The 11,812-nt window shown below is 44.6% G+C and overlaps 1 protein-coding gene across 19 annotated transcripts in view; it reads right to left on the bottom strand.

Moving 5' to 3' along the window:
* PIAS2 (protein inhibitor of activated STAT 2) overlaps positions 1-11,812 on the bottom strand; it is a 43,028-nt gene that overhangs the window by 12,991 nt on the left and 18,225 nt on the right. For all 19 annotated transcript variants that reach the window (XR_014517247.1, XM_083465996.1, XM_083465988.1 and 16 more), the window contains 8 exons: positions 10,686-10,820; positions 9,009-9,114; positions 7,417-7,490; positions 5,777-5,937; positions 4,725-4,858; positions 1,803-1,971; positions 471-610; positions 169-206 (listed from right to left, as the gene is read on the bottom strand). Coding sequence is in view for 18 of the 19 variants with exons in the window: in XM_083465996.1 (XP_083322122.1) it covers positions 169-206; positions 471-610; positions 1,803-1,971; positions 4,725-4,858; positions 5,777-5,937; positions 7,417-7,490; positions 9,009-9,114; positions 10,686-10,820 (957 nt within the window). In the remaining variant the exon portion in view is untranslated. The remainder of the gene's footprint in view (positions 1-168; positions 207-470; positions 611-1,802; positions 1,972-4,724; positions 4,859-5,776; positions 5,938-7,416; positions 7,491-9,008; positions 9,115-10,685; positions 10,821-11,812) is intronic.

Below are 11,812 nucleotides of genomic sequence, written 5' to 3'. Positions count from 1 at the left end.
TCTTAGATGCGAATGCTACCATGGGAGAGCAGTCACGGTAATTTTTTAAAATGCCCCAAATCTAACAATCAAATAGCAGAAAGGTTCCTCCCTTCACTCGTGTCTACATTATTCCAGTTTAAGCAAGAAAAAAAGGAAAACTAAATAATTTGTAATGAATATATTTACCTGTGGGTCAACTGGGATTAAAGAAAGAAAATCCAAACCTAGAAGAAAAAACATTGCATTGAAAGAAGAGGCATCAAGGAGAAATCTCGATGTTACATTGTGGTGCAAGGGTTAAGGAGGACAAGAACTGGCAAGACCCAGGATTAATTTTATTTCACCTCTCCCTGCTCAAGAAGACATGAAAACGAGATGCCATGGTTCTCTCTCTTTACCCTTTATCCTCTAATCCTATGCCGATTTGATTCTTAAGTCGCGTCTGCCCCAACTGATAACAGAATTGAGTTCAGAAAAAGAAGCCTTACCAGGTAAATCTGATGAAATACTTGATATTGGTGGGTGGTGGAATGGTACGGAGTAGTCCGTTAATGAGGGTGGAATAGCAGAAGGGTCCACTGTGCTCACTCCAGGCACTCGTACAGTAGACGGCTGATACATGAGCACCCTGTGGGTGAAACAGAAGGTGGAATGTCAGAAACAACCCAGCAGTCAGCAGGAAGGTAAGCTGTGCACAGCTGAGCCCTCTTAGACTCAGTCATCAGAATACACACAACCAGTGTGGGTCTTTATTGTAAGCATTTTCCTTTTTCTCTGTCTGGATGCTCATCCTGCCAACATGGCCCAAGGCAGGCCATCAGGACAATTCACAAAATGCATTCTTTAGAGCTGCAGTCAAAGAGGATTTTCAAAGCAGAATCCAGCTACACCAAGCACATAAAAGTCGTTACTTCAGAGCAAAACTCCCAAGGCTGAACTGCGTAGACAGCAAAATCCACGCCCATTCTGATATGCAGCCCCATAGGTCAATGCTGCCCTCAGCCTAAAAATGATTAACCCCCTCTGTTCTGGAGTATGTGGGGAAGAGCAATCGAAAGAGATCCTCCTGCAATGCGAGAAAAGACCAGATTGGCCAAAAAGGCAGCCAGTGCCAACTCTGTGTGCCAACAAGCACTCCTGATTCATCCAATCAGAAGCCTATGTATCCTGACGCTCTGGTTCCCTCAGAGCAAAACAGATTGGCAAACTAGGAGACAGGTTCCCAATGGGAACTGGGAGGGGCCCTGGCCAAATCTTGCTTCTAAAAACCTGCCTCCTACTGGACCATAGGGAGATCACTCAATGCACAGATCAGCAGTTGGCGAAACCTGAGGGTGTTCTTGTTTTGCGAAGGTGTACAATCTACAGTGGCCAAAAACCAGTGTAATCCACACTGCTTGAAGAGGAAGAAAAGGTCAAGAATTTCTATATGAACTACCTTACACACCATTTTGGACTCTGGAGCTAGAAGAGCACTTTGTAGAGAGAAAGATTTCCTCTGAAACAGACTAAAGCAATAGCATTTCTTAACTCCTAAACTCAGGGTGAGATTTGATTTGCCTGCAATGGGACTCTTCAAAAATGAATTTTGCTTGCCTTAACACAGCTAGCTGCGTTTGGGCATCTTTAATCAAACAGGAAATAATCAGAGAAGAGGATTCCAAGAAAGCAGGGGTAGAGTGGCGAGAGATGGACTCAGCACATCTACTTAATGATGTACAAGCAGAAAAGAGAAAACCAAACCCAAACTGTCAGGATGGGGAACTGATAGACAAACAAACCAGGACAGATAGTATTATTCACGTGAAAAATTAACCAACCCTTTGGTGGGACTTGCTTGTGTGTCAGACATATATATGCATTTCCTCTTGGGAGGCGCATCTTCCTCTTCATCAGACGAGCTCTCAGCTGTGAGGTCAATGACGTCAACTTTCTTTTTGCTGACCTCACTGATTGGCGTGGAGCAGGGCTTGCTGACCATGCTGGAACCTGGAAAGAAAAAGTGCAACTGCTCAAGATGAAGGCTATAGGATCTCCTTGTCTTTGAGTAGGAGGTGATGTGCACTTTTGGTGATAAGGCTGAAAGGAGTAAATTGCAAAGCAATTGTCTAAAGTGCAACAGAGGTGATGTTTACCCTCCTGCAAAGCACACACACACACACACACACACACACACACACACACACACACACACACCTCCCTTGTGTCCAAACTGTTTTAACTGAGTTGCTACTCTGCTTTTCTCCATTAAAGGAATGACTACATTATTCGGCTGCAGGCTTGACTCCCCATTTCTTCTGCAGTGAGGCCAAGGGGGTGGGGGCATGAAGAATCCCAGATACCATGTTCAAAGATCCAGGAAAGTTTCAACCCTTCACTCTTGTCCTTTGCAGCCTATGGGTTCTTTTGCTTACTGATTCTGTCTTTCTCCAGACCTGCTCCTAACAAGAGCTGTTGAATCTAAGAAGAAACTCCATCCAGAGGTGGAGTAAACTGACTATTGTGGAATCCTTAAGATTTTTAAATATAGAATTCTGTCTCATGCCAATGAGTGTGAATCAGGAGATTACCCTCAACTCAGCTGAGGGGTTAGAAAAGAAGGATGAGATAGCCTTGGCATGGTTCATGCTGGGGCCCTGGTTGACTTTTCTCCACTGGGCTAGGGAGACTCCATGGAGGAAGAGGGGAACGGCGTGTGCCTCCCCTTTTTTGGGTGTGCTTTCTTACTCTTCTTTTATACAGCTGCTCAATTATAAACAATTATGGCTCTTTAATTCTCTCATGAACTGAGCATTGAGGATAGAGGCAGAAAAAGGTGCAGAATTGCATCATTCTGGCCAGATACGCAAGGGTAGCATCCAGGACCCTGCAGAGAGGCAGACATTTGGAATGATGGGGAGTTGCTATCTGACAAATATATTCCCACGGCTGTACAGGAACTGTTAGGACTGTACCAATGACTCTCTGCAGCCACCTGGTGGCCTGTGAAAGGAATGTCATTTTTGCTTGGCATTGGATTGCAAACAGGCAGAGTCGTCCACTAGGGCAGACCAGAACTGGGATACTGCTGATAGATATGCCCTGCTCCGTTCTGCACCTGAGAATTTGAAGGTCTGGACACACTGACAGGGACTTCCACCAGCAGTTTCCCTTGTTTGTTGAGCTGCGTGGAGTTGCAGCTAAGCTGTGCTTTGCTGGGCCTCTAGAGCAGTGTTTCCCAACCTTTTTTGGGCAAAGGCACACTTGTTTGATGAAAAAAATCTCGCGGCACACCACCATTACAGCCCCGTGACGTCAGCGCGCAGCGTCACGCCGGGAGGGACGCACGAAAGTGAAAGTTTTCAATTTTTTTCCCTCCCCCTTGCCGGGGAACCTCCAAGCTTTGGGGGTGGGGGGGGGGGAGGAGGCAGCAAAGCGAGGGACTGAGGGACCCTAACCCTAACCCTAACCCTCACCGATCACCCGGGAAAGCATGCGAACGAGGAGCCCCCGTGTCCTGCTCCCGGCAGCGGACGGCACAAAGCGAGGAGGCCTGGACAAGGCAGCACGCTCCCCGCTCTCGCTGCATCGGGGCTTTTCTCCTCCAGGCCGCTTTCGAAGTCTCCTTCTCCGCTCCCAAGAGCCGGAGCCGCTGCTTCCAGGCCCTGTCCGAGCCCCGACTTGTGGCCTCACTTCGAGAAGTGCCTGTTGCTGGGGACAGGGCTGCATCCCCCTCAGCCGCCGCCTCGCTTCCTTCCAGGAGACCCGACGGCTCCCCCTCTCCCGCTCGCCCTCCTGCGCCCGCAGCAGACCGAGACCTCCCCGCCCCCGCCCGGCTCGGCCCTACCTGGGCGCCTCCAAGCCCGGCCGGCTCCGCGTCGCGCTCCACGCCGGGCAGCTGCAGCGGGGGCGCGCGGCGGCCCGGCTGAGCGCGCCCCGGAGCCGCCGCGCCGTCGCTCACGAGTCCCTCCGAGAGCCCTCGGGACTGACTCCGGAGTCGCGAGGCAGCGCGTCGCCCAGGGAAGGGGCGGCTTCCCACAAGTCCTCCGGGAAGCAAACGCCCTCCCCCGCCTCCCTCCAGGCAACATCTCGTGGCACACCAGGCAACATCTCACGGCACACTAGTGTGCCGCGGAACACCGGTTGGGAAACACTGCTCTAGAGTTCCCTTTCTGACTTGGCAGGGCATGGAGGACAGATGCTTCAGAAGTTTAACTCTTCGGAAGCAGGGTTGTTTTGGAAGACTTTGTTCTACAGCCCTTCCCTGTTGGTACCATGAGAAGTAGGGAAGAGAGAAAACAAAAGTTTAGGGGTTTTCGTTTCCCTATGTAGGGAGAACGAAGCTCCGAAAAAGAAATCAAGAATAAGACCAGGGCTTTTTTCCAGCCGGAACTCAGTTCCGGCACCTCTCGGGTGTGTGCCAATGCCACTATAATAGAACTAGGGAGATGTTCATGCTGAGTTCCGGCACCTCTTTTTCTAGAAAAATAGCACTGAGCAAGACTTAACAGATAAGTAACAGGATAAACAGATGAATGGAGATCTGAAAGAATAGGCCAGGTAGGTATTTGTCTTCTGGAGAGACACGTTAAAAAATCACGCCCAGCTTCTGAGCCAGATAGTGAAGGAACTGGGAGGCAGTTTCTGCAAGGAGGCAAAAGTATCTGCTGCCTCTTCTGCAAATAGGAGTAAACAGTCAGCCTGGATAGGTTCCCACGTCAACTGGGACAGGGGTTTCATGGCCTGAATTCCAAGTTACTTACTTTCTACCTTGGTGCACTGCGGGCTGACAACTTTCAGAGCCTCCTTCTTCGGCCTCATAGGGCACCAGGAACCATCCTCCTGGAATTTGATCTCATCTACATCTGAACATTCGTTTAGAATTTCCATAAAGAGTCTGGAAAAGAGCATTAAAGGTTACAAGTTTGTGTCCGCTGACTGTTCTGATGGTGCCTTTGAGTGACGGCTGCCTTAGAAAGTGAAGCTTCCCTTCCAAAAGGAGGTCCCAGCTCCACTCCAACCCAATGGCTCTTACCCATGTGAGCTACAGCTAACTAGCTGCTGTTGAGTCCTACCAGTATTCATTCTGGGACTGAGTGATTGGTAATGAACCACAAATTGTTTTGAGCCTGGCAAGGTATGAGGCCTCTAGCCGTGCAGGGTGAATTTTTGTGGAGAATAGGTTTGAGATATTAGATCAAAGAATTTTGAATTTGATATTGTTCAAAACGGCTCGAAGGTAAATTTATAAATCAGATTAATACTTTACTTAAAGTCCCACATCAATCCTTGTGTTCCACATGGTTCGATAAAGATTCCGATCATGAGACAACAGCTAGTTAATCACCCTTTGGAACCATCTGACAGGATCAGGATTCCCTGCGACTCACATTCATAAATTAACTGCTTGTCACCTCAATCATATAATAAAGCCGTTCACAGACCTCTGGTGGGAGCAAACTAAGTCTCAAGCCAGGTCTATAGCCCTAGAAGCTGGTTGTCAATTTAAAAGGTTATAACCCTTTTATCACATTAGATCTATATAGGCCAAAGGGGTAATGCTGGCGATCGTTCAAGTTGTGATTAAAGAGTGGAGTGTGTCATGGGCTATAAGTTCCAAGCTTCAAATGCAGGCTAGTTCCAATTCTTTATGGCTTTACCACAACCAAACACATGCCCCTGGAAAGACACAATGCTAGCTTACTTGCTAGGCAGCTCCTGCTGTTAATTCACTGAATGCAGCAAACTGCTTTTATAGTTCTAAGAGCACAGCTACTGCTGCCTGAAAAAGCGAGATACCGCCTCCTCGTCTTACCCATCTAAGATGAGACTCTCATATGCAGCTTTCTTGTCGCACACAGGACATATCCAGGTGGGTTTCTTTTCATTCATTTGTAGATAGAGAGCAGCATCAAAGCACTGCAGGTGGGTACAAGTAACAGCACGGCAGGGAATTGTCAGCCGCATTTTCCCCAGCTGGAGACCAGGTCACGTAGAAAGTGAAAGGCGTCAAAGGTAGGGAGGCAGTGATGGAAGGAAAGGGTGGGGAGGTGAGAGAGAGCCATTGTTAGCGAATGGAATTGGGTGCCTTTATGAAAAAGACAAAACCAGACAATCCTTGCTTGTTTGCGGAAGTCTAGAGCCTAGATCCTCACATGAAAGCAATCTACAGTGTGGGTGGGACTCCCTAGGTAAGGGGGCAAACTCCTCATTGATCCACCGCCCCCCCCCCAAGTTACAGCCTCTCAGCCATCAGATTGCCTCCCGTAACTGATCAGTCAAACTCATTGTAGGGCATGCTGAATCTTTCAACTTTCAAATTCCAAAAATGAGGGGTGATATAAAGTTGTAACATAACTTGGAAATTCAAAAGATATTTTGTTAAATTAAATTGCTTGGTAGGGAAAATGTGGTAGTAAGTAAAATGTTTGTCAAACTGCATAGAAATCATTAAAAATGATTACCAAGTACTTGCAGTTATAGTCTATATTATTATTAAGCATTACCTGACATTTTCAGAAGGTACAATTAAAATTTGTTGGTTTTTCCAAAAGCAGTTTATGTAATTCTTCATAAAACGTAGACTCACCAAACTAAATATTGTCCAATCACAAAAATAGCAGATTTTAATTCCTCACACCCAAAAACCTATTTTTAATACCCCTCACTGAAGAAAAAAATTAAGCTTCACCTCATAAAATGACACGCCATAAGCAAGGAAGGAAGTTTTCGTGTTGCGTAAAGTGCCACATACAAATGCCACTGGCACCACTGCATGTCGTGGACATGAGACTTGCACACTTCACAGATCCCATCAGAGATGTTAGTGGAAATGGTGTTGGAAGTGTAGACATTTGGGCACCTTGATTCAGAATCTTTCCAGCTCTGTATGTGAATGGATCAAGTGGCTTTTCTTTGGGCTTAGGAGGGCTCCCACTAACAGTATGTGTGTATTTAGTGTTCAGGCAATTTATATACCACTTAATATAGTATCTCTAAGCTGTGTATAGCAAGTTCAGACAACAACAACTACTGCTAAAAAAACCCAACACAGTAAAACCTTTAAAATTAAAATAAAACCAGTTCTACCAGACATCTTTAGAAGATGCAGTAACATCTTATCAGCTTTCTCTTTATAGTTTAGGGGGCTTTGAAATCTATACTAGAACCCAAATTCCACATAAATATGCAAACCATAGCAACTTGCATATACTGTATTACTAGTGACATACTTATTTGCAGAGTCTACCCCTTAATCTTTATTTTGTTCAGAAAAAATGTATACCCTCTAAACAGTTTACTTAAGACAATAATACTCAGATACAATCAGCAAATATTTAAAAATGTGACCAAGTTGGGATTCTGGATAGCCTTGCTGAAACAAAAAGTGTTTTAATCAAAGCAAATAATTTCCCTATAAGACATCATTCCAAGCTATTATCCAACTCTACTTACGGGACACATTAATGATACTCGCAGACTGGTAGTCGCAATTTCACTATCTGGGTCAGCGGTGAGTTTTTCTTTAACTATTATTTTTAAAAAGAATGGGGGAAAGATTTAAAATAAATGCTTTAATATCTTGCTGGACTATAACTTTTAATGTGCAATTCTTAATTACTCAAAAGCTTGAGAGAATAATATATGGCCTAGCTATTTCAAAAATTTGTAAATTCAACATAAAATGATAATGGTACTGACAAAATTTCAAAGCTGCACATTAGAACTCCTAATGTGAAGTTTCCCATCTATAATGCAATTGCTATATAAAATCTGTAAGATGAATACATTTAGAGCCTGTTGCTGGGACATTGCTCTCACACCAATCAGCTGCCTATGCAAATCTAAGTGGTGCTTTTTACTTCTTGCAGGGAAAGGGAGGAAGCTGCAGGGTGAAGAGGTGCCCCAGAGTTCTGAATGGCAGCCACCAGACTTAAGCAGCATGGGAGACATGATGCAAGACACTCTAACAGCCCAGCTGGGTATTTGGAACAGCTCCAGAATCCTCTGCATGCAGAAACAAAAATCTGCACTTCAACACCAGGCTAAGAAATTGTTGCAAGGTTTATTCTAGACCCAGCATATTCCCAAGATTTCAGTAAGGGAATTTGTAAAAGTAGAATACGAAATACTACTTTGCTCTTAATGAAATTTCAACAGGTTGGTGGCAAAGGTAACTCAGTAAAACTAATCTAAACAAGCAAAATATTTTTAAAAATGGGACTTGGGTATACAGTGGTGCCTCGCAAGACGAAAAGAATCCGTTCTGTGATTCTCTTCGTCTAGCGAAGCAAGCCCATTGACGGATTAGCGGATTAGTGCTATTAGCGGCTTTTCATCTTATCGGATCAGCTGATAAGCGGCTTAGCGGCTTAGAAAAAGGGGGGGGAACCCGCAGGAACTTGCAAGACATTTTCGTCTTGCGAAGCAAGCCCATAGGAAATTCGTTTTGCGAAGTACCTCCAAAACAGAAAACTCTTTCGTCTAGCGAGTTTTCCGTCTTGTGAGGCATTCGTCTTGCGGGGCACCACTGTACCACTGTTTTAAGGGCAGCTGAAGCTACTTTGCAACTTTCTTTTGCATTTCAGTTATTAGTTATATGCCAATAATCACAAATTGACATACATGGCTCTCCCGCCTTATTTTACCCTCGTGATAGCCCTGAAAGCAAGGAAGGCAAGGCTGAGAGATAGCCACTCAGTAAGCTTTATGGCTACAGAAGTATCTGAAGATGGGGCCTCCTGTACCCTACTCTGACACTCTAGCTACTGCCCCGTCAGTATACATGTTCATGGTCCGATATTGTAAAATGCTTCAGGAAATAAAAATAACACTTTTGATTCCTATTAGATGTCAAAGCGGCCCTTCAAAAAAAAAGCATTTTCTTCTGCACTCTGGCAATAATACCCTGCTACACCTCACACTTAGCCACATGGGATGCCAAGAATCACCCTGATGAGAAGCCACCCAATTGCTTTTATTGGAAACCTACAGCCCATTACAAACATGTAACCGAAGGAAGAAAAACACAAGAATGATCTACTCACTTAGTGCCCGGGAATGATCAGGGTTTCGAATACCTTTCATTTTTAGCCTCTGTAGCAGCATGGCTGAAGTGAGTTGGCGTACAAGATACACAGACATTGAGTAATTCTACAGGAGAGGAAATGTGAAAGAATGAAAAGGTCTTTTTCACAGACAAATGATCTTCAGATAAAAGGTGGTATACAAATCATCATCATCATCATCAACAACAGCAGCAGCAGCAAGCCTCTATTTACAGCAGAAAGACACACAGAAGCAGATCATAGTAAGTTAAAAAAGAGAAATAGTGTTGCATGAACAAGTTATTTATTGCTATTACAATTTATTATCCGCCCTTCACCTGAAGGTCCCAGGGCAAGTTACAACAATTAACAATTCAAACACAATATTAATATTAAAACATTATTACACAACATTAAAAACCGTTTAAAACAATCTAAAATTACAAAAATAAGGTGGGTCCTAATAATATACCTCTCAAATGCCAAAAGCCAGGATAAAGAGGCACATCTTCAGCATTCACTGAAAGACGTATAACGAAAGTGCCAGATACACCACTATGGGAAGGGAATTTCTCAATTTAGGAGCTGCCACAGAGGTGCCACAAAGCTTCTGTGGGTGAAGGAGCAACCAAGAGGGCACCCTCCGCCCTGCTTAGCACCCAAGAGGGTCTGTAGGCAAGGAGGCAGTCTTACAGGCATTGTGGCCCTAAGTCACTTGGGGCTTTAAACACTAACGTGAGCACCTTGAGTTGGGCCCGGAAACAACCAGCGCAGTGGTTTTAAATCAGTTTATGGAAGATCAGAAGGCAACCCCAGCCTTATCTTGCCACTGCATTCTGGGCAACAGAAGTTTCTAAGTCATCTTGGAAGGAATGGCTAAGGGAGCTGGGCCTGTTTAGCCTGGAGAAGAGGAGGTTAAGGGGTGATATGATAACCATGTTCAAATATATAAAAGGATGTCATATAGAGGAGGGAGAAAGGTTGTTTTCTGCTGCTCCAGAGAAGCGGGCACGGAGCAATGGATCCAAACTACAAGAAAGAAGATTCCACCTAAACATTAGGAAGAACTTCCTGACAGTAAGAGCTGTTTGACAGTGGAATTTGCTGCCAAGGAGTGTGGTGGAGTCTCCTTCTTTGGAGGTCTTTAAGCAGAGGCTTGACAACCATATGTCAGGAGTGCTCTGATGGTGTTTCCTGCTTGGCAGGGGGTTGGACTCGATGGCCCTTGTGGTCTATTCCAACTCTATGATTCTATGATCTTCAAGGGCAGCGATACTTAGAGCACTTTATAATAACTCAGTCTGGAAGTTACCAGAGCAGGGAATACAGCGGCCAAGTCATCTCTGCCCAACAGGCATCTGAGGGTGTCAGAGCAATGCACTCTAGGCCAGATGACACAAGCCAATTCACTACTAGGCAAAGCTCTGCTGGGCAGCTACTTGCAGATGCAGCGATGGTGGAGAAGCTAGCTTTCTTCTTCACCACCATGTGGTAGGCACAATGGTGCAGCCTCACCCACGTTTGGACCTGTGTTCTAGCTGCCAACCCTCCTGTTTCAATGCACGTAGGTCACTAGAAATCCAAGGCAAGGATTTACACTTTTCCTTCAAAACAATTCTACATTTATTTATTTTTTTACATGAAGTCATTTTGCAAGAAGGAAAGATTTCAATTTACCTTTCCAATTTCAGATGCCCAGGAAATAGAAATCTGATTTGGCACTGCAGAGGATAGCCTGACTAGAGATGTAATATTCAAGGGGCGCCCAGGCCTCTTTTGCTCAATTCCATTCTTGGGTGGTGGAGCATATCCCTAAAAAACACAGACAAAAAATCATTTTTTCATTTATATATATAAGTTTCTCTTTGGAGACGGCTCAAAACATTGCAATTTCTAGTAAGTTACAGCATATGCAAGCTAAAATTAAACACTAATGTCCCATTGATTTCAATGGAAGTTAAAACATTTGCCAAGCATCCATTTGTTTTGTGAGCCTTACAGCACAATCCTATACATGTTTATTCAGAAGTAAGCCTCAATGGGTCTTATTCCCAAATGCGCATATAGGATTGCAGCCTTAGTAACTTAAGTTTGAGGGAGGGAAGAAAGGACTGCATCACTTCTTTATGAAATAAGTTCCTTAAGAAAGTTAGTTTGTTAGTTTACTCGAAGCTTTGCTTCGGGAAAGCAAACTTGGCTACAGCACCACACCAGTAACTTTAAGTATGCCCCACGGAGAGCCTCAAGGTCCATAAATAGCAACACCCTAGTGGTCACGGGCCCTAAGGAAGTTAGATTAGCTTCAACCAGAGCCAGGGCCTTTTCAACTCTGGCTCCGGCCTGGTGGAACACTCTGCCTCATGAGACCAGGGCCCTGCAGGATCTGATTTCTTTCTGCAGGGCCTGTAAGACAGAGTTGTTCCGCCTGGCCTTTGGCTTGGAGCCAATTTGATTCCCTCCCCCTCTTTCTTTTTTCTTTTCCTTTCTCCTCCTGCGATGAGGCTACATTTTAATGTTTCAATCTTTTAATGTTGTATTTTAATTTTGTTTTTAAGTTGCATTCATTCAACTTATTTTTATTACTGCTTGTTAGCCGCCCTGAGCCTGGCCTTGGCTGGGGAGGGCAGGGTATAAATAAAAATTATTATTATTATTATTAAGTCAGAGAAGGAAATTAGGGGAAATTCCAAGCTGTGATTTCCAAATCTGCTCTGTGAATAATGCACACTGATGCAGCATCAACCAAGTTTTGTAACTGTATTTTTTCACAGATCCAAATACTAGTTATTTAGTTCCACAACTTT

The sequence above is a fragment of the Podarcis liolepis genome (genome assembly GCF_965112155.1).
Source record: "Podarcis liolepis genome assembly, chromosome: 11".
Classification (NCBI taxonomy): Eukaryota; Metazoa; Chordata; class Lepidosauria; order Squamata; family Lacertidae; genus Podarcis; species Podarcis liolepis.
This window is presented reverse-complemented; position numbering and strand designations above follow the sequence as displayed.